The sequence below is a fragment of the Salmo salar genome, chromosome 04 (assembly GCF_965601325.2).
Source record: "Salmo salar chromosome 04, fSalSal1, whole genome shotgun sequence".
Classification (NCBI taxonomy): domain Eukaryota; kingdom Metazoa; phylum Chordata; class Actinopteri; order Salmoniformes; family Salmonidae; genus Salmo; species Salmo salar.
In genome coordinates, this window is record NC_138294.1 from 78,257,081 (window position 1) to 78,280,664 (window position 23,584).

A 23,584-nucleotide genomic window follows, 5' to 3' on the forward strand; every position below is an offset into this window, starting at 1 on the left:
CTTTTGCATGGTGCCACCTTGGAGCGATGACAATAACAATATCCTACATGACTGCTATTTGACAAATCCGTTAGGCTCTTTGTTGTTTTACAACATATGATAAACTTTCAACATGGACCTCTTATCTTTTTGTCCTTAAAAGCACATGGATATGTGTGAAACAGATACACAAAAACGTGGGAATTTGTAATATATTCGAAAACTTAAATGTTGTCTAATGTTAGTAGTAGCTAGTAGCCTAGTCAATGATGCATCAATGCAATATTGGCACAAGATATTTTAGTCTTTAAGATCTTTAATAGGCTGATGTGTCTAGGCTTGGTAATGGCAAAAGCTGACAGTTAAGAAAATTCTTCAGCCCTTAGAAGTCCTCTCGCCCACTCTTAAATTAAGAGCTCTGTTAGGGGCATATTGTCATTTCAGCATTCACTAAATAAGATTGATTGATAAACGTAAGACTGGTAAGAAATCTTTATACTATTCGATAATCCTTTTAATTTACTTTAATTGTAACCGATATACAAGACTATAGTTCTTTAAATAATTGAACGGACACAGGTGCCTCCATTCATCAAAATCCCAAAATGTGTTTCATGAATGAAAAAAAAGTAACAAAGCACATTGCATTTGGTTACAGGCCTACTGTAATTCATTATGATACTTACTTTTAATTTGGCTCAGTTGGTAGAGCATGGTGTTTGCAACGCCAGCATGGTGTGTGCAATGCCAGAGTTGTGGGTTCGATTCCCACGGGGGGCCAGTACAAAAAAAAGAAAAGAAGAAAAAAAAATGTATGCATTCACTACTGTAAGTCGCTCTGGATAAGAGCGTCTGCTAAATGACAAAAAAATTTGTGAAATTTCACTTCAGACACTTTCCAGCTGCTGCACTAGGCCACTGGGAATTAAAATGTTGGGAAGTTTGTGGCAAACGTGAGAATATGCCCATTAAATGTTTAAGTTTGTGAATTACTTTCAGAAAATGTATTAGACTTATGGGAAAAATGACAGAATTCTGATAAGAATTGCTCCTAAGTGGCAAAGTTATCATTAGGCTGCTTTGTGAATATACGGATTAAGACTTTAGGCTCACCACAGTGCATTACTTACTATCAGTCCTCAAAGGACTTGGGACCTGCAGTTTTCCATTTACTCTCAAATAACAACCCCATCATCTCTAAATCTACCACACACTATGTTAAACAATTAAGATCAGATTTTTTATTTATTTTTTAATCAAAGTTATATATCTTCATAATAAATACTTTGTGCTGTTGTGCTCTCTATCAATATAAATAGCAAAATATAATGTCACATTTCCTACACGTAAATGTAGATTTCCCCCTTAATTCTTCATTCTAATCAAAGCATCTTAACAATAATTGTATTTTTTAAGAAATAATCCGCACAACAACAAAAAAACAATACAGTTGAGGAGAATTCTTATTCAAAGAAACATTTTCAAACAAATCTGGATTCACAAAATAATAAAAAATAATAAGAATGTAAAAATAGGCGGATTACGATGACCTGTGTCCAAGGGCCATAGATGCTAAAGTCACACAAAATGTCAACTAGTGATGTGAGGTGAGTGTCGGAGGACACAAACTGCTGCTGTTGCGTGGAGAAAAGCAAAAGAAGCTGATATTATTTCCTTCCCCTCCTTCATTGGCGTGGCGATCTTCGAATATTCATTTGAAATTCCACGCAGTTTCGACGTGAACACATGCCCTTGTTTATTAAATTTCCTTAGCATTTTTTAAAATAAAAACATGAAATATACAAACAGTAAAATTGTTTAGGCCAAAAATGTTTCTTAAACGTTGTGGTGTACATTCAGGAACATTCATATTGAAAGTGGAAAAAAAAGAAACTATAAGAAAAAAATCATATTAATTGGCTATAATTATGAACAATATTATTTACCATTACAGTTGAACATATGTTACAACGTATGTTGTGAATCTAGCAGTCCAATATCCCTGCCAAAGTGGTGTGTTCTCATAATTCCTCTTTTGATGGGATCCAGATGTAGGGTCCTGAATGCTCCTCTATCACCATTTTGCAGTGGTTATAAATGTCTTCTAAGGTGTCTCCTTGAACAAGGGCTGCAAAACAAGGGGATACATTCAGTACAGGCAGATCTAACCATTTATAAATAATTTTCTAATAGAAGGAAATATTTTTTTCTCATGTACATACTGTTAGTGATAATAATAAATTGCTCACAGGTTAAGGTTGAAAAAGTCACTGCTAAAGATGAAAACATTCTGCTAACACCTGCTCTTTTGGTTTTTACTGCCGTGGCTTAGATCTGATAGTTCCTCACCATACAGCAAATGAGGGTGTAATTTGTCACCGTAAAAGGTGAATGAAGGGCATTATCCAGGTAGGCTTGTAATGCTCATTCACATATGCAGAATTACAGCATGGATCTGTTTATCATTGAAATGATGAACATCAATAATGTTCATCATTCCCATCTAATTGTAGGATCTCCATGTAGGCCAATTTGTTGTGTGTAATCCAGAGGCTTGAGAAATGAGGCCCCAGAAGTGTTTACATTAACAAGGGTTGAGACTACAACTTTCACATCTCTTTTGTCTAAAAAGAGGAACATTGTGCATCTTTACTCATGGATACTGTACCTGTGAAAAACTCGCCAAACTCCTGCTCCAACTTCATGGCACGGTCAAATGTCTTCCTGGCCTGCTCTTCTGTTAATCTCTTATTCATCTCCCTGGGAACAAAGGTTTGTTGTGAGGCTTCAGACACCATGAGGCGGTTTCCCGGACACAGATTATGTCTAGTCCTGGACTAAAAAGCAAGCTCAATGCAGAATCTCCATTGAAAGTCTAGGATTAGGCTTAAATCTGTGTACAGGAAACCGGTCCCAAAGGTTCTAATCTCTGCAACTACATTTCCACACGTATGGACTATGAATTACGTTCATTAAGTTAATGTGTTATTTGTCAATTCAACTCCCATTTCCACTTAATTGCCTGATTTACCCCCTCCCCACTTAAAAATGTATTCTGCACTCGATTTAATGATGTCAGCTCCTTCCCCTGTATTGGATATCCGTAATAAACACATCTGCTATGTAATATTTTCATGAGTTAGGATATGAGAGAACTCACATTAATGAATCAATGGACCTAGGTTTTATAAAGATGGCAATGGGATAGAGTTGTGCTACTTGTAGTCGTTTTATGGCATTCCCTGACACGTCCAGTATGCAGTGTTTACCCTGCTAACAGAGGAAAGAGACAGTTTATACACGTACATACTCTATACAGTATACACTGAGTGTACAAAACATTAGGAACAGCTTCCTAATATTGAGTTTCACCCCCTTTTGCCCTCAGAACAGCTCCCTTTATCTACACCGATTTGAAGAGTAGCTGCTACTTTTACAACAGCTAATGGGGATCCTAATAAAATACAAAATTCGTCAGGACAAGGTGTCGAAAGCATTCCATAGGGATATTGGCCCATGTTGACTCCAATGCTTCCCACAGTTGTGTAAAGTTGTCTGGATGTCCTTTGGGTGGTGGCCTATTCTTGAAACACACGGGAAAATGTTGAGCGTGAAAAACCCAGCAGCGTTGCAGTTCTTGACACAAAGCGGTGCGCCTACCATACCCCATTCAAAGGCACTTACATATTTTGTCATGCCCATTCACCTTCTGTATGGTACATACACAATCCATGTCTCAAACGTCTCAAGGCTTAAAAATCCTTCTTTGACCTGTCCCCTCCCCTTTATCTACACTGATTTGAAGTGGATTTAACCAGTGACATCAATAAGGGATCATAGCTTTCACCTGGATTCACCTGGTCAGTCTATGTCATGGAAAGAGCAGATAACCTTAATGTTTTGTACACTCAGCATATATCATTGAATTGACATAATGTCCTTGATTGAGTCAAATAACTGTTTCTGACATAATACTTTATTAGAAGAGGTATATAATACATACAAAGGAATAGATATGCTTGGAGACCAAGCATATCCTTTTAGTTATTCGTCCAATAAGACACACAGACCCACATTTTAAAATTCTGAAATTGGTCTAATAAAATAAAAATATTGGTATGATCTTTATGTGTGGTTCCACCATTTTGTCTGGATTAAATATTGATCAACACAATGCTACAACCACAGATTTAATTGGAACCTGAATAGTGTTAAATATGGAAGTGTATTTTCGACAAGCAGAATTTTTTTTTGTTAATGCATAGGGGTCGATATGTATTAAGGTAGTAAAGTTAAGGTTAGGTTAAGGAATTAGGTTAGATATAGTTTCAGTGGGGCCTCCTGAGTGGCTCAGTGGTCTAAGGCACTGCATCGCTGATCCCGGTCGCCAGTTGAACAGTGTTTCCTCCGACACATTGGTGCGGCTGGCTTCTGTGTTAACCTGGCCGGTGTAAAGTAGCGCAGTTAGGTGGGTCATGTTTCGAAGCGTGCATGAATCCACCTTCGCCTTGCCCGTTGGGGAGTTCCAGCAATGAGACAAGATCGTAAAATACAACAACAACAAAACGTTTCAGTGAAGTTAATTAAGGAAATGGTTATGCCTTGATCACACTGATAGCACTTTTGCGCAAAAGTTCAACAGTCACCTTCTGCTACCATTTCTGTCAAGCCGTTTACGCACACAGTTTGACGCATACGTTCAATACATCCAATGTACGCACCACACAGAACATTTCCATTGGAAATGAATGTACTTCTGGTGTACCAAAATGCAATAACATTGTCGGTGTGATCGAGGCATTAGGAAAAGCCATAAAAGTTAACATTGGATTAGCGCACCGCCGCCTGCCACCATTAATTTTCTGCCTGTCGAAAACACACTGCCTAAATACAGTATTTCTCAATGACAGTGACACTCACCCTCTCAGCCACATATTTGACCGACTGAACACTGGTTCCATATAGATTGTCGTTGTACTGGCCCGCCTCAATGAACTTGTGCTCTTGGATGTCCTGCTCCATCTGCTCTCTGGACATTACAAAATGGTAGTCCCGCCCATCGACCTCGTAGTCCCTCCTCGACCGAGTGGTATCTTTGGTGCAAGAGGAGAAGACAATAAGGTAAAATAATACAGAAAGTACAATGTAAAGGGAGGAAACTGTTTAACTGAATGTGCAACTTTTTGATAAGCGAGTTATAGAGGGGGCAGCGTATAGAGTGATCGGTTTAACAACTTACAAGTATCTCAGAAGGCACTACATCTCACACTTCCAACACACCAACAGCGTCCAACACAAAATAGTACGCAGTATCATCATATGAATGCAACAAAAGTTCAACATTCACCTTCTGCATCCATTTCTGTCGAGCCGTCTACACATACAGTTTGACGCATAAGTTCGATAAATTCTAAGTATGCACCACACAGAACGCACTGCAACCGCCTTTGCAATTCAGTGCTGCAAGGCAAACACAGTGTTTCATTGGAAATTAATGTAATTCTGCTGTACCAAAATGCAATGATGCTGTCGGTGTGATCGAAGCGTAATATCTTTTATTTACATTATAGTTACATAAGCAGGTACAGTGTGACTACAGTATAGATACTGTACATAAACACAACTATTATACCTGTTTGTGTAAACAAACTAATTAATTATGCACTGAAACATTTTCAAAATGCCATGATAGTGTTTTGAAAGCATAAAAAGTAGTGCACCTAAGCTGAGATCTGGTGTTTGCAGGGTGATTGAATGTAAACCCAGTCTAACTGTTACTGATACTGTAAATGTGTATTTTGTTCAATCTGACATTTGGTATAAGTGTTACGGTAAATGTGTAAAATAGGGAAATCTAGTGGTTCCCCGGGAAATCTATAGATTCTCCATCGCACTGTTAAAATGTGTAGATTTACAAGTGAGATCTACCCATTCCCCACAATTAATCTGTAGATCTCCTGGTAACTATGTATAGAGGCATTTGGAGTATTTAAATGTCAATACTGCTATTTCTACTCTAAGTCCATTTTCAATCTACTACTTATAACAGTGTGGAACACATTCTACTTCCTTTCACTACATTGTATTAACCAATAACTTAGTTACACTACATTCTGTATACCAGCAACTAAGGGGCTCACTTACCTGGCTGCCCTGAACAGTTAGCCGCTTTACATGGTTTTAAAAATAGATGGAATAAAATGATAAATAAATTAAAACAAACCAAATCCAAACAATGACGATCAAAATAAAAATATGACATCAAGTAGACAGTGGTGTGGACAGTTCTTTGAAATATACAACAGTATGAAATACTATCGTTATACTGAAAAACTGTATTTAAAAGGGCATATAACTCAAACAATTGTTTGTAAATATTCCTCATTATAAACTGGGTGGTTCGAGCCCTGAATGCTGACTGGCTGACAGCCATGGTATATCAGACTGTATACCACGGGTATGACAAAACATTTATTTTTACTGCTCTAATTACGTTGGTAACCAGTTTATAATAGCAATAAGGCACCTCTGGGGTTTGTGGTATATGGCCAATATACCACGGCTAAGGTTCTGTGTCCAGGCACTCCACGATGCGTTGTGCCTAAGAACAACCCTTAGTTGTGGTATATTGGCCATATACCACACCCCCTCATGCCTTATTGTTTAATTATACCATGGCATTGTTGAATACTCCTTTCTGATTGGCTTGAAGGGCATTCTAGAGCTACTTCAGTGGATGTTGAACACATTTCTACCAGCAAATGAACACATTTCTACCAGCAAATGTGTTAAATTATAGCCATGGTATAAAAGGAATAATCAACTTGAGGCTCTATGCGTTCTCTGGAAAATAATCTGTGGAAGGTCAGTTCCACGACGCGCTACACACCTTCCACGTTGTTCATTCTTTTCCATAGAATGCATGGCCCCTCGTTGATTATCCCTTACTTAGTCCACTTTTAATACTGTCCCAAAAATCCACGTTTTCAAGATTATTTTCATTACATTACGTTCAGTCTCCTGATTACCAAAATCAAACAGGAGCAAAAACTCTCATGAGGATCCCAAACTTTTCCAGGAATGAATCATAGGCCTGTTATTAGGACCGCTATCAGGCTTGTATGTGCAAAATAATTGGATTGTGAGACTATATTAATGGTGTACCAATGAGAAATGTATGAAAAATGGTTTTAGAGTAAAATGCAAGAAGTACTCTACTGTCCATGAACCTTTGAACTTAGTAGTTTGGTCACACTACAGTAGAGATACTATACATAAACAGTATCTGGTCTACAGCCAAAACTCAAAATCCTGTTGTCTGTAAAACTAAATCCACATTTATTTGGATTTGTTGCCATAGCTTTTGTTGGATTTTGCCTTTCTCAGTTGGCCATAAAAATAAAACAAACTTCCATTGATTATTACCTAGCTGTGGCTAAAGTTAGCTGAAGTTTATAGTAATTTTTTCCAGAAAAACCGAACCATGGATTACAGTTTCTCCTGGCATATAGACTACTTTCAGCATGAGACATTTAACGTCAAATTCTAAAATCCTGAACTTCCCCTTTAATGGTTCAATAGAATTGCACATGTGAATACCAGGGTATAACAAAATCCTACATTATTATTGTCATCAAGAAATCATCTCTGGATAATTTAACCAAGTATGTATAATACAAATCAAAGAACCCAACAAAACATGTAAGGGGGGAAAATTAATAGCTTTTTGGTGAGAAATTAGGAAAAATAATGAATCAAACACTATAACAACATAGCAAATGAAGGAGATGGGTATAAAATAAAACTACAATGATATATTGGCAGCACAGTGGAATTTATTAGGGAGAGCTAATCACAAGGGCACATGATCACACAATGTATTCTTGATGCAGCAACTGTGTCCACCCTGAGACAGCCTGGTAGACTGGGGCCATATGTATCAAGCGTCTCAGAGTATAAGTGCTGATCTAGGATCAGGGGCCAGATTCACAAAACACTACTTACGAAAAAAAGTCCATAAGATAGTTCGTAAGTGCAATTCCTCAAAATGTTCTTAGGAATTTATAGTTTTCTGAAGAACTTCGTAAATATCTTTCCTAAGAACTATCTTCTTATGTGGCATTGATATTAGCGACGTGCTTGAAACCAATAAATAAGCTTATGTGACAGGGATGATAGGATTTGGCCCACTATAATAACGTTTTAATATTTCCATTTCATTACATTTATTCATCTGCTTTATGTCTCGAGAATTTTTGTTGTTGTTGTTGGCTCGCAAACCCTTTATACACAAAAACAAACTTTATTTTTCACACATTATAGCCATCAGACTAGCTATATCGAAACAAAAATGGATAACCAAGGAAAGCGCAAAAAAAACTTCAGCAAACAAGAGCTTGAAGTGATGGTGGAGGAAATAGCAGCCAGGAAAAGGTTGCTGTTGGGGAGACTCGATAACTGCAGGGTCACTGCAGAGACCAAAAGAGAGGATGGGCGAGAGTGCCCAAGTCTGTCTCTACCTTCGGGGGTATAGCAAGGGACAGTGGTCCGACATCAAGTCAGCTGCTAAGAAGGGAGTTGAAGAAGACTGGAGGGGGGAGGGGTATCAACCAGTCCTGTGGACCAGCTGGAGGAGAAGGTTTTGTCCATGATAGGAGAGGCGATGGTAGAGGGACTGCGTGACCGGTAAGATAGCTAGCTAGCTAACGCATAACGACATTAGCCAACATAGTTAATGACATTAACGTTAGCTAAGTTAGCCAAGTTCTTCTTTGCAAATTAACGAGCTAACGCTAGCTATTTAATACTTCTAGAATATTGTTAATTATTACTGTTAATTTAAATGTCTGGTAGCCAACTGTGTCTGTGGCAGTGGCGCAAGAAAACATTCATGGTTACAAAAGTATCCAGTTGTCACAAGACAAGGGTTTAGCTGTCCTAAAGTTGAGTACATTTCCAAGAAGATCCTAAAACATTATTTTCAAGAATCCCATTTCTTCTTAACTTGAAAAAACTTACGAACATTTCCAATAACTTTATTGAGGAATAGCAACTTTGCTTAACTTTCTTCATAAGTCTATACTTAAGGAGAAAATGGCAGTTAAGAAGAAATGTATTCCAAAGAAGATTTTGTGAATCTGGGCCCAGGTTCCCCCCGTCCATGAAATCTTATCAATTTTGATCTAAGAGACAAAACTGATCCTAAATCAGCACTCCTACTCTGAGAAGCCACTGGTCTCCTTGTGATGGTAGAGGGACTTACGTGGCACGCAGGAGCCAAATTTGTCAGGGAATTCGGATATCAGGTCGTCGTTGATTCTGTCTTTCATTGGTCCAAGGATTATGACGGGTCTGGCGTAATTAACTGAAAGATAAAATGCGTCAATCGACTAATTTACAGACATAATAGGTTATAACTGTGCACTGAGCATTAGTCTCCACAGTAAATGTAGGCAAGCAATTTCACTACAACAACCACGCTATATCTGAGCAAGCCAATGAGTACTAGTGCCAGAGAGGTTTCCATGTCTAGAGACTCAACAAGCGATTACTTCCTGTAAATAACTAGTATGGAAGAACTTTCCAGAATCTTCCTCGCAGGAGTTACAGGAAGCAATCAATTGTTTTGTCTCGTTTTTAAAACCTCTGTGGTGCTTGTACACACTGGTGTGCATGGATATAGCGTGACAATGTGCAAGCGGATAATGTTTCACTGACTGAAATAGTGCATTATCAAGGACCACTCTGGTAAAAGATTGGAAGAGTACTCACTCTCTTGTCGAATGACAGGCTCATAGGAGAGAATCATGTCCTCTTGACTCCCTGGTGACATAAAACAGTTACTAAAATAGTTACTATAAAACAGAAAAGTTACTAAAATGGACATTACATGCATGTTCATGCTTATTATCTTGACCAAGTGTCCCAAGACAGGAGAAATGTCAATCTGGATGAATAAAGAAGTGATTAGAAGCATTCAATGAAAACGCTCAATGTAAATTGTGCCATACAAAAAAAAGGATTAAGACTGATTGTGGCCGAAGAGTAGTGACACAACACCCAACAGAAGTTTATACTGCTTTCGAAGTGAATTGTGACTGTCTAGTGCACTATGCAAACAGCCTTTTCAAGTATCCGTATAATCCCAAACACAGAGGTTATTTTCTCTCGCCTGCAGTAATGACCAGTGGATGCGTTTTCAATTAGAGCTTGGGTTGGGAAATGTGTCAAGTTATATTGCTTCATTGTACTATTTGGTCGATGCACTTGAATATTATGAGGGCAAATCATTTTCTCTCGTCAAAAGATTGTCAATATAGGCCTAATCTAATTTAGGTCATGACTGTAGCTCTCGGGAGGATGATCACATTGTGTGCTTGTCTCCCAACCTTCCCATTCTCTTTGCCAGGATTAATTTAACCTACTATAACACAATATTTGTCCTGCTTTAGTTTCAATGCTTCAGCATAACACCTATAAAATCTATATGAACTGTTATCTGGCAACTCACAGAAAAGATACAGCTGTATCTAATTGGTTCTGCTTTTAGAGTGCATGCTAAGTAGATTTGTATTTCATAGATTTTTTTTTACTTCAGATACAAACAACAATTTACGAACGCACACAAATAATGGCTACATCTCATCTGGCCAGACCTGCATGTTCACACCCCCATCCCTAGTGGCTGCATTATGGTTTTCCACTTGGCCTTAAATTGTACCAATGGGTTTTTTTCTCTGTCGCCCATGTAATTTCAATAATAAATCATTCGATTTTTCCATTGTGTTAATTATGTGCAAGAAAGTACCAACATGATTTTATTCTGCATCTATTTGTATTCTGATCCAAGGATAGGGATTAAACACAGCAAGATAATAGTTATATAAAAAAGAGGAGAAAGCTAACATTACAAAAGATGGGTGTCCATTAATGTTGCAGTAAAATAAAAACTTTAACCCTTTACACTCATGGGATTTGGCCTATATGGATAGGGCTACATTTAAATGTTTCTTACAGAATTACATATGAAAAGCATATGCATAACCATGGTAGCAATGGAAAAGTAACAGTTTGGAGATAACGGAAAAATGTGTGCACAGTTCCTAAGCAATTTCAATACACTTATGACTCAAAGAATCTTCAACTCTAAGGTACTTTTCTGAGCTCTCCTAGCTGTGCCGTTGAGGAACTAGAGCAAGCACACTTGTAGTTGTAGTTGTTTCATCCCCATCACACAATTACTGTTGTTGTTTACGCAATCTAAAAACGGTCCATTTTATAAATCACAATCTGGGTCAGGTGGGCTTGTTCTTTTACCAACATGACTAGCTAAGTTATAAGTTAAGCTTTCACAAGGCAATTCAGAAAAACAGATTGTAATTTTGGTGCGCATAGAAAGGAGTCATGAGTGCATTCAAGTGCGTGTGCCACGGCAAATGTTCTTCTCAATAAACAAACAGGCTCATTCTGTTCAGAACAACCCAGGGTATGATGACATGTCATCTTGTAACTCTACATCAAACATAGTGATCATAAACGTTGACACTGTATATGACATGAGTTTTATGATATGGAAATGTGAAGTGCACATTTGGACTCACGGTGTTTGGCTTGCTTGTATGACATCAAAGCGGTATTTATTATAATTCTCAATGTCTCACCTTTCAAAATACATCGAGTCATCTTAATTTACAGCATTTTCCTCACTCAACAAAACATTTCTAAAAGTTGGCCAATTAGTGGGAGGGATGGGACCAACTTCTTGTTGCGCTGTGCTCAAGTTCAGAACGGCTGTCAGTCAAACCCCATACAGCGCTGTGAAGCACAGAGCCTGAGCTCTGACATCATGTATAGCATATTACTGTACAGCCACAACGTTCCAATTTAGAAGCTTATTAGCAGGGGTTGGAACCGGTTCAGGGAACAGTACCGAAAACCGTTTATATTTTTTGGGGGGGACAGAAACGGAACCGGGAACGAAAGTGATCCATACTGTTCTGGAACGGAACCGTTATTTTAAAAGGATGGGAACCGGATAATAACGTTATTTTACGTTCCAGGCATTTTTATTCTAGTCCCACAAAAAAACACAATAAAGTGCCTATGCAAAGCCCTCACTCTATCACTTATAAATCTATTACAGTGTCTGCCTGCATGCTGAAAAAAATTGTTGCCAGTGTGTTTCTTACAGTGTTTAGGCTACCTGCCCCTTCCCCCTCAGAAACATAGGCTACTGTACTCACGTTTTAATGAAATAGCTAAAGAAGAATGGATTACGTTTTTCAATGCTATGTAGGTAAGGATACTATAGGCCTAGTTATCACATTTCGGTTGGATTTATTAACTACAAAAAGCTAAGACGTGTTTTTAATTCAGGTGCCGCTCTGCACACACAAACTTGTTTGCTAGCTAGCTCAAGCTTGTTAGCTAGCTAGCTCAAAGGACATTCAAAGTTCCTCCATTGCAGCCACTCCTCCTAGGTATAATTCTGTGGACCTAATTCAGATAATGCATGTCATAACAAGATGCCCAGAGCTTTAAGCCTCCTCTTCAACCCTCACTCGCTCTCTCCCCACCCGCCAAATTTCAGTCGCATCTTGCGCCATAGGCTACACTTGTCTTTCCATCACGCATGTGAACAACTAGCTTGCCTGCTGTATTCGCACTGATTGGTTGTCACGTCCTGACCAGTAAAGGGGTCATTTGTAATTGCAGTATGGTCAGGGCGTGGCAGGGGGTGTTTGTTTTGTGTGTTTTGTGGTTTTTTGGTTCTAGGGGATTTTGGTTCTAGTTTTCTATTTCTATGTTTCTTTTTCTATGTGTGGCCAGGTATGGCTTCCAATCAGAGGCAGGTGTCTTTCGTTGTCTCTGATTGGAAGCCATACGTAGGCAGCCTGTTTTTCCTGTGTTTTTGTGGGTGGTTATTTTCTGTATAGCCTGTGTGCCTTATGGAACTGTTTCATCGTCTGTTTATTTTGTTTTGAGTGTTCTTTCCAAATAAAGAAGAAAGATGAGCACTATACCCGCTGCATTTTGGTCACCTTTCATCGACGCCTGTGACATTGGTGAAGTAATTTAATGAGCTAAATGTAAAAAACGGTTGATTTCACAGGTTAAAAAAGGAACAGAATGGAACGATATAAACCGGTACTTTTTGGGGATTTGAACCGGTTCAGAATTTTATTTTGCTGGTTCGAACAGTGAAACAGAACAAAAAAAATTGTGGTTCTGTTCATCATTTTGGTTCCAACCCCTGCTTATTAGTGCCTAAATATGCCATTTTGAACCAGTATATGGGTACGAGTGTAAAGGCCTACGAGACTACCGTAGCTAGCAGAAATGGGAGACAAGAGCACTTTTCCCTTCCACTTTGCACCTCATATTTTCATGGGATTCAACAATGCATCAAAATAGAGGAAGATCATAGATTACAGTGAACATTCAACATTTACTATGTGAAATAATTAAAAGGCACAAATATACACAGCATTGACAGTACGAACACCTCAGCATGCTGGCCTAAAAATAGGTGATCACATTCAGCTGCCCAAGAGTACACCCAAACATCTGTGTCTGTTATAGAAAGAGACTATGAACATGATAAAAACACAAAATGTATTTCCAGACAACTCAAACACTTTTTTTTATGTCTTTCTTTTTTGTGACTTGCAAACAATGTCAGAGTTAGGATGGGAGGTGACAGAAATCAATACAACCAGGACCCAAACTGAGAGGTCATACTGAAGCATGCAAAACAGGCTATCAAAATGAGTCAATAAGGGGAAAAAATAAAAAGGGAGGAAACAAACACAAAGTCAACAGAAAAATGTGTTGGGGGGGAGGGGAGTGTTGCTTGACTGTACAGACAGGACCATTCCTCAACCAACTTACTCAGCGTCTTCGTCCCATACCCGTCATCACCTATTCCTGGGATGTCCTACATGGCCGTCCCAAGAGAGCAAAGACAAGGAGACAGGGCAGGGATAGCCAGAAAGGTGGAAGGAAGAGGTAAGTGGCATTAAAGAGGGGAAGCTGTGAAATCCTGAAAGGCAAGATTAGTTAGCCGAGCTCAGATCATCTGACTCAGTTCAGACACAAGACGACCAGCCTGAACCGGTCATAACCAGTCATAAACTGTATTTAGAAAACAAAAAAAAGTCATATCAGATAACAGGGACTATTGGACCACTTTGTGATAGATGATGGCCGGGGTAGTTTTTGAGGAACCACTGGTGACTGCTCAGTGTTGATCCTGATCTGAGCACCCAGACACCATCACTGCACCAGAGCCAACAGAGAGAGAAAAAAGAAAGAAAGCTAGGAGGGGGACCTCCATGAAAACCCTATCCCTGCACACGTCTCCACAACCTATATGTCACCTATATGTACCTGTGTCGGTGTGTGTACCTGTGTCGGTGTGTGTACCTGTGTCAGTGTGTGTGTGTGTTCAAGCCTACTTACGTTCTGAATCACTGCCATCCTGCTCACCCAACTCCTTGTTCTTGTAGAATGGGAACTTTCGTGTAAAGATGAAGTTGTTTTTACGCTTGTCATTGAATGACTGTGGAGGAAAGAAAGCATGGGGTGGGGCAAACAGGGAGCTCTAATTGTTGTCATATTCATGCTGACAAACCAACTAGCTGCAATATGTGGGACATGAAGAAATGATGGCGTGGTCACAAGAAATGGACTACAGGACTGACATCACAGTACTGACATTACACTAGATGACTCATCCATCAGAGCAGGGTTGAATTATAACCCAATCATATATAAATATGTTGCTTAGCTAATACAAATTATCATGAATTAATCATGACATTTCGCAAATCTCTCATTTTGTTTCACAAATGTGATTTGTAATAGGCTGTTCGATGATAACACTGTCAAAATGACTCAATGTGTGATAGAGAACTACACAGTAATAATTTGCCATCATTTCCTTCATGTGCACAATTGCACCCAAGACATTCTCAAACACTTGAAAATAAAACAAAATAACAGAGCACGTGTCAAACACACAGATAAATGCCGGAATATGGTATGCCATGCAGCAAAGACGTTAACAGGATCATGCTATGACATTAGGAACATCGCTGTGATACAAATGATGTCCAACAATCATGCAGGTTAGAACTTCAGGAGGTGGAGGGATGAGATCCCATGCCATGGCTGAAAGAAATCAGGTCATTGTTGCCTAAAACTATATATTTAGATAGGCTTGTGAAGATATAAAATCCTAAATTAACAAACATATAAAGAATTATGATACGAAGGGGTCAGATTGATCAAATGTTGTGTGTGTTAAATTACAAACAAACAAAATTAAAGGAGAGAAGTTGTGCATAGCGCTGTTTGAGAAGCTAGGAGGCGGCGTGGAGGAGAAAGAAGGAATTGCAGTTGTGATGTTTATTTGCGACGAATACTCATTTGCATACATGTGCTCCATAAATCCGATTCTAAAGGTATAATCGTTAAACCAGCAATGATCACCGAAACTGGTTCAATACCAGCCTCAACTACGTACACTTCTGTTCAAAAGTTTGGGGTCACTTAGAAATGTCCTTGTTTTTGAAAGAAAAGCAAAAAAAATTGTCCATTAAAATAACATCAAATTGATCAGAAATACAGTGTAGACATTGTTAATGATATAAATGACTATTGTAGCTGGAAACGGAAGATTTTTTATGGAATATCTACTTAGGCGTACAGCGGTCCATTATCAGCAACCATCACTCCTGTGTTCCAATGGCACGTTGTGTTAGCTAATCCAAGTTTATCATTTTAAAAAGGCCAATTGACCATTAGAAAACCCTTTTGCAATTATGTTAGCTCAGCTGAAAACTGTTGTCTGATTAAAGAAGCAATAAAACTGGCCTTCTTTAGACTAGTTGAGTATCTGGAGCATCAGCATTTGTGGGTTTGATTACAGGCTCAAAATGGCCAGAAACAAAGAATAAACTCATCAGTCTATTCTTGTCCTGAGAAATGAAGGCTATTCAATTTGAGAAATTGGCAAGAAACTGAAGATCTCGTACAACGCTGTGTACTACTCCCTTCACAGAACAGCACCAACTGGCTCTAACCAGAATAGAAAGAGGTGTGGGAGGCCCCGGTGCACAACGGAGCAAGAGGACAAGTACATTAGTGTCTAGTTTGAGAAACAGACGCCTCACACGTCCTCAATTGGCAGCTTCCTTAAATAGTACCCGCAAAACACCAGTCTTAACATCAACAGTGATGAGGCGACTCTGGGATGCTGGCCTTCTAGGCAGAGATTCAAAGAAAGAGCCATATCTCAGACTGGCCAATAAAAAGAAAAGATTAAGATGGGCAAAAGAACACAGACAGAGGAACTCCGCCAAGAAGGCCAGCATCCCGGAGTCGCCTCTTCACTGTTGACGTTGAGACTGGTGTTTGCGGGTACTATTTAATGAAGCTGCCAATTGAGGACTTGTGAGGCGTCTGTTTCTCAAATTTTATTGGTCACATACACATGTTTAGCAGATGTTATTGCAGGTGTAGCGAAATGTTCATATACTATAGCGACCTTAGTTCAACACCCGGAGACCTAATCAAGAGATGTTAGCCTATTGGGGAGGCTAAAATAGGTATAGTTCAGCTATAATCCAAGGGGAAGTTGTGTATCTCTTTACTGGAAGCTTAGGGACATTATTTTAGCTATTAACCGTGCAAAATGTCAGTACAACTTTTCAATATTTTTGAGAAATGTGAAGAGAGGCATCCGTTAAACATTTAAATACATTTGTATGATCTAACCCTCCAAAACCTTTTGGAACCCGTTTTAAAAAGAGTGCAGCGAATACAACACAAAATCTACTCGTTACTTGTAACATAGGCAGGCAAAAACACTGATGAACATGGCCAAATGTCCTGCTGTAAGGCCAAAATGGACAAAGAGTTTGAAGGATGTATGGTGATTTGGCTTCTGCAGAGGTTGGCCCAGGGACCGATATGACATTAAAGGAAAAAATAGCCTCTAATGCTTCACAAAAAAATCGAATTATACAATGTGCAATGTTTATTTAGGGTAAGGGCTGTGAGGTAAAGCTGTCAGGGAGAAGGTGCTGCCTGCAGAGATGTGATGTCTTTGCCACTCAGGCAGAGAGACCTCAGGCTAATGCTTTAGATGAACATAAATTACTATCACAACTTCTCCTAATGCGAGGGGAAAGCTGAGACGTAAATCTGAGAAACCTGACGTGAAATCTGAAATTTGCTCTTGATAACGTTACACATCCACATTTCACGAGTATTAAGACAAAAACAAAAGTTTAGAGGTTTAGAAGCTACTTTCTCTACTTCATATCACAAAGGAATGTAATTGATATATGGGTTTACAACCATTTCCATTTCAGAAAATGTCTTCCTTCAAAAGTTAAGTTGGCTTGCCAGTCCTTAGTATAAGATCTTAGCACTTACCCCTTTGGAATCAATTGTTCCAGGTTTGGCATTGAACTTCACTGTCTTTAGACGAGCTCGTTCTTTCCTCTCAACCCTGCCAGTACCAGGACAGAGACACATGGACAAAAACAGTCATGCTACAGTGGGTTTTCCATTTCTCCAACGCTATCTGCTGGAATTGATTTGTTTTAAAACAATGTTTGTGCTTGTCATCTTTGTGTGGCTTCACTCAGTTGTCATATGCAGGTGCAGCAGCACCCCCTGGTCTACCAGGTGCAGCAGCTCCCCCTGGTCTACCAGGTGCAGCAGCACCCCCTGGTCTACCAGGTGCAGCAGCACCCCCTGGTCTACCACACCTATTGCACCTCTTGAGATGGGTTAATCTGTATGCTTGGAGACAGTAGACCTGTATAATCTCTCACATGAAGCCTAATTTAAAAGTATCTGGTGTAGAATTACGTTTTTCTTGCAGTAAAATGATACAACAAATGTTAATTTTGTTGCGGGAACAGGAATGAAGAAACGTTTTCTTTCAGCCACTCTCAGGCCTTTCAGAAAAGGTAGGGACGTAGAGTCCACTGTCCCCCAGAAGATAACCTTTTGGTTAAGCACTTTGAAGTTTAGTTTAACAAATCCACCACTTACCTCCTTTTGCTGGGGATGACCCCCATCTCTTCGCTGTCCCCATCAGGGGTCACCCTCCGGGCCTGCCACCATTCATCGTCTGAGGCATTGATGACGTGGAGGATGTCCCCATACCTGAAGCTGAGGCCCTGGCTAGGGAGTCCACTGTCTTTGGCCTTTTCATAGTCGAACAGTGCCCTGTGAGGGAAACAGAGGGAGACATGCTATTATAGAAAAATTACGTTAAATGCCATCTATTCAGGATGACTTTAACTAAGTCCAAAAGAGACCCACCTGACGTAAAGGGAGCGTTTCTGATTGGTTCGGAGGGATCCGGACCCAGAGCTCATGCTATGGTTCATCATCTGTTCCCGCAGATCATGGATTTTGGCCTCGAAACGCCCGTACTCTGCAAGTGAAAGACAACACCCAGGATTACAATAATGTTCTGTTTTACACTCAATGTAGACTGCTCTACATTGCAAAGGAAAGGGAGGAGAATCTGTTCAGAACAGTAACCTAGGTTGGCCCTGGTCAAAAGTAGTGCACTGTGTAGGAAATAGGGTGCCATTGAGGATGCATCGCTAAATGATTATGGTGACATTTAATGTGCATCAGTAAACATTGAGAGAGAAACAAATTAAAATGCTTACATTTCAAATGGACAGAACCAATGTTTTCAACTTCTTTATATTGATTGATGATGCATGTACAATATGTATTACCATGTAAAAAACACCATATATACAAAGGTATGTGGACACCCCTTTAAATGAGTTCATTCGGCTATTTCAGCCACACCTGACAGGTGTATAAAATTGAGCACACAGCCATGCAATCTCCATACACAAACATTGGCAGTAGAATGGCCTTACTGAAGAGCTCAGTGACTTTCAATGTGGCACAGTCATAAGATGCAACATTTCCAACAAGTCAGTTTGTCAAATTTCTGCCCTGCTAGAGCTAACCCGGTCAACTGTAAGTGCTGTTATTGTGAAGTAGAAATGTCTAGGAGCAACAACGACTCAGCTGCGAAGTGGTAGGCCACACAAGCTCAAAGAACGGGACTGGCGAGTGCTGAAGCGCGTAAAAATCGTCTGTCCTCGGTTGCAACACTCACTACCGAGTTCCATACTGTCTCTGGAAGCAACGTCAGCAAAATAATTGTTCGTCAGGAGCTTCATGAAATGGGTTTCCATGGCCGAGCAGCTGCACACAAGCCTAAGATCACCATGTGCAAAGCCAAGCGTCATCATTTTACTGGAGTGGTGTAAAGCTCACCGCCATTGGACTCTGGAGCAGTGAAAACACGTTCTCTGGAGTGATGAATTACGCTTCATCATCTGGCAGTCCGATGGATGAATCTGGGTTTGGCGGTTGCCAGGAGAAGGCTACCTGCCCCAATGCATAGTGCCAACTGTAAAGTGGTCTGGTTGAGGAGGAATAATGGTCTGGAGCTGTTTTTCATGTTTCAGGCTAGGCCCCTTAGTTCAGTGAGAGGAAATCTTAAAGCTACAGCATACAATGACATTCTAGACGATTCTGTGCTTCCAACTTTGTGGCAACAGTTTGGGGAAGGCCCTTTCCTGTTTCAGCATGACAATGCCCCCTGTGCACAAAGTGAGATCCATAAAATGGTTTGTCGAGATCGGTGTTGAAGATCTTGACTGGCCGAGTCCTAACTTCAAGCCCATCGAACCTTTGGGATGAATTGGAATGCCGACTGTGAGCCAGGTCTAATCTACCAAGATCAGTGCCCGACCTCACGAATGCTCTTGGCTGAATGTTTCTCTCGGTTTTGGATTGTTGCAGGGGGATAGGACAGAGAACAGGGTCGATAATGGAGGTCCTTTTGGCTCCGGGGGTACAGATTCCCTAGGTACAGATGTAGGATCAACTTCCCCTCCCCAAATCATAACATTAAACTATTAGTGGGGAAAATGCCAAACTGACCCAAGATCAGCATCTAGGGCATAAATTCAATCCGGAGTGTGGAAGATCCGCACTATAGCGCAATTGAAGTTAAAAGGCAATGTTCCTGCATTCCCGGATACTTCATTGAAGGTAAATGCTGCATATGTCGACTCGATCTGAAATTACCTTTACATTTAAATTGCGCTATAGTGCGGATCTTCCTCTGTCCGGATTGAATCTAGCCTTAGGGAAACTTCCCCCTACACCTTCCTATTGAGTGAACACTCTGATTACAGCTCTGAGACTCCCCTTCCCTCCACCATAGCCTATACAAGGTGACATATTCTCGACATACAACAAGCAGACAATGTTAGACACTGTCCAAAGGTAACACACGGTACAGAAAGCTCAGATAGTTCTCCTAAATTTTGCTCTTAGAACTGCTGTGAGGTCCCTTGCATTCCCATCCAAACCAAATGTCCACAAAAACCTTCAGAAATCTTCTTCTCATGAACTGTAAATCAGATTGACTCAACTTGGGTTTGTAATTCTGTATGCATAATGTAGGTAAGGACAGTAGCCTATAGGGGTGCTATGGAAGCATTAAGCCACCTGGTGGCACTGTAGAAAATGCACATACTTATAGCTCTTTGCTCGTTTGACATTTGGAAAAAGGCTCAAAGCTTAAACTCCCCCTAGCAACCCAAATCATCCCAGTCTCTGAAGTTTCTTTAAAGCTACTGTAAAACGATTTGGATGCGAGTCAACGATTGATGACCATTGCTAGGTAAATAAGATGGAAAAGTGGTGATTGCAGTCTTTATTTGTCCATAAACAATCATTATATTTGGGAGAGTAATTTGGGTGAACTATCCCTGTACTGAAACACTGCTGCAGCAGTCGCCTCTACAGAGCAGAGCAGCCATGCAGCTAATGAGGCAGAGAGACTCACTTCAGCCTAAAGCCCACACATACCTCGGTACAGCGGTCAGCTAGGCAGGACTGAGAGTGCATGACCCAGTCAATCAGACTAACCTTCGGACTGAGAGAGTTCATCACCCAGATGAACAGGTATAATCAAAAGGTTTTATACAAAATAATACTACACAAATCATCCAAAGAGGGAATCTGAGTCTTAAAGCCAATTTCTTCCCAGACACATGTGACGTGTTTCCCCCTGAGATTGCAGAGATTTAGGGGAGAACAAGAGCAGAATCGCACAGGCTTGGCTGGCAGAGCTGTCCCTTCAATGAGAGAGATAATAATGTGCATTGCAACCAGCAGGAAAGCAATACTGAAGTGCAGAGCGAGAGATAGAAAGAAAGAAAAATATAGAAAAAGATTTGATGCTGTAACTAGATGAGGTTCTAAAACAGGTCTTGTAATGTGTCAACAGAGTAGTGTAATCTGTAGAAAAACCTTTGAGTGTCTCTAGAAATTGTAAAAAGATCCATTCCTCAAGCTTTGTATAGTTTGACAAAGATGCCAAGTCTACCGTCTTAATTTGAGATGCGTTAAATCTTGTTTTGTTCCACTTAAGCTTTAGTTCCTTGAGTAAAACAAAATGTTGGTACCTATACTCTTCATTACAAGCCAGCATGCAGATAATAAAGCAATGCATACACACATCAACTTGCAGAGCTTTCATTCATAATTCTCCTCTCTTTCTCATACACAAGCACACACACACCACACAGGCACAGACACACAGCTGACTAACACACATACCTCTCTGTGTGTGCTTCAGCTCCCCTATCCTCCTTTCTCTGCTACTACTAGTCTGTCTCACTCTGGGGGCTGCCTTCCTGTCTTCTGTTCGCCTGGATACTGCACGCTCACTCACTCAGCACGCTCACTCACAGTCCTCTGACTTTGCCCAGTGCAACAGTAAGCAAGCCAACATGCATGGGGGAAGGAATATCTTTCTCCTCTGGCAAGCTGAAGGAGGGATAGAGGAGAGACCAATTGGGAAGGTGTTTGTAACAAGGAGTACGCAGGCAGCAGTGGTAACATCCATTGGCTGCTATCCAAGTATAGTAGAGCACAATCCCCAAACACCTGCCCCAGCATGGAAAAGGGGAGGGAAGCATTTTTCATCCTCCCGTTACTATCTATCAAAATGACTTCTCGTTTTATTTCTCTGCTGCAGTACGAAATTGTATGCACTCACTACTGTTAGTCACTCTGGATAAGAGTGTCTGCTAAATTACTAAAATGCACAAATCAGATGAAGTTAATTGAGTGGAATGAATCCTATGACGGGCAGATTGGAAAACTAGTGGGCAGGAAGCAAATGAAGAAGGGATAAACTGAAAAGGATGATGCCACACCTCTAATAGTTTCTTATTCATTCATTATGCCGTTAAATACAGCAGTTAAATCTAAGCTGTATATGCAACTGGGTAGACTATATTAGACTCCCGTCATGCACTGAATGGCTATAACGATAGGCAGCCTGGAAATACTTGAGTCCATGTGGAATCCCTTGGATGAGTGTCAAACTCCTTACTAAAAAGTTCCAACAGAGAAATCACACCAGATGATATTAAAATGTGCACTGATAGGTTATCATGACAACAGATTCTGGCCCTTGAATTCATGTACACAATTCAGACTCCATAAACGGGTGTCTTTCAGAGACACTACCATGAAGAAAACATGTATGAAATGTATGATAAGATTATATGATGTAATGTATGAAAGAATATTACAAAACAAGATGCCCATTTGTGTCCATAAAGATAGTTTATCTCTGTGTATTTCTCCCTTTAGAATCACCTGATTCAAGCCCTCAAAAGGTAAATCTGGATAGTATTAGACAGCTGCCCAAATCTATTTCACAAGCACTCTCAACACTGGGATCATGATGGAGCTTCTTTCTGACACATGCATTGAGGGGGAAAATAGTCGTGGCACAACATGTTACATAGAGACAGCGTTATCCAAGATCCAAGGTTATCCAAGTAACTGAATCCTCTGTAATTTGGAACGCTTAAAATGATAACATAAAATGCGTCAGAAATAGTAATTATAGCAACTGAATTTACAGTCACCTAAACCATTGTCTAGGTTTCCCTAGGGAAAGGGTGTGAACATGTGCTTTAATATTAAAGGGATAGTTCATCCAAATTACCCATGTTTACCTGACAACTGTCTCCAAATGCTAGCTTTTTAGCACTTATGACACAAAACCAAAGCAAGTGAATATCTCTGATTCAGATTTGTTGGTATTTCGTCAATCATCTTTAACAAACTTTATTGAGTTACACAATACATTTTAAACACCTTGGGAGGATTTGGACATGAAATGCAGAAATCAGAAAGATTTCTCTTTCAAAACAAAAGCACTTTGATATTTTGTAAAGAATGTATATTTAGAAAATACATGAAATACATGAATAAGGAAGACAGGAATAGTAGCTTAGGTGCTACCTAAAATGACTTGTTTTTCTCTCTGCATGTACTTGTGTGTCATGATGACTGGGTTTGTCAGTTACCTATATACATGTGTGGCAATAATAAAAAAAAATAATATTAATAATAATAAAACAGGGACAAATACTAGGAACCAATTTACTAAGATTTGCCCTGGTTCAATGTTGGTCTCAATTTTTTTTTAAGAATAAAACAAAACAAAAAAGCT

At 39.8% G+C, this 23,584-nt stretch overlaps 1 protein-coding gene across 14 annotated transcripts in view; it reads right to left on the reverse strand.

The window, feature by feature from the left end:
* Positions 1 to 1,710: 1,710 nt before the first annotated feature.
* Positions 1,711 to 23,584, reverse strand: part of LOC106603804 (disks large homolog 2) — a 319,358-nt gene continuing 297,484 nt past the window's right edge. For 8 of the 14 annotated variants that reach the window (XM_082974732.1, XM_045717307.2, XM_045717314.2 and 5 more), the window contains 10 exons: positions 18,322 to 18,436; positions 18,049 to 18,225; positions 17,422 to 17,497; positions 14,440 to 14,539; positions 9,751 to 9,801; positions 9,242 to 9,343; positions 4,900 to 5,072; positions 3,140 to 3,252; positions 2,648 to 2,739; positions 1,711 to 2,107 (listed from right to left, as the gene is read on the reverse strand). In XM_082974732.1, the coding sequence (XP_082830858.1) occupies positions 2,001 to 2,107; positions 2,648 to 2,739; positions 3,140 to 3,252; positions 4,900 to 5,072; positions 9,242 to 9,343; positions 9,751 to 9,801; positions 14,440 to 14,539; positions 17,422 to 17,497; positions 18,049 to 18,225; positions 18,322 to 18,436 (1,106 nt within the window). In that variant the 3' untranslated portion in view covers positions 1,711 to 2,000. Of the gene's footprint in view, positions 2,108 to 2,647; positions 2,740 to 3,139; positions 3,253 to 4,899; positions 5,073 to 9,241; positions 9,344 to 9,750; positions 9,802 to 13,869; positions 13,916 to 14,439; positions 14,540 to 17,421; positions 17,498 to 18,048; positions 18,226 to 18,321; positions 18,437 to 23,584 lie in introns of all 14 variants that reach the window. The other 6 variants (XM_082974733.1, XM_082974735.1, XM_045717306.2 and 3 more) reach the window with 3 other exon arrangements.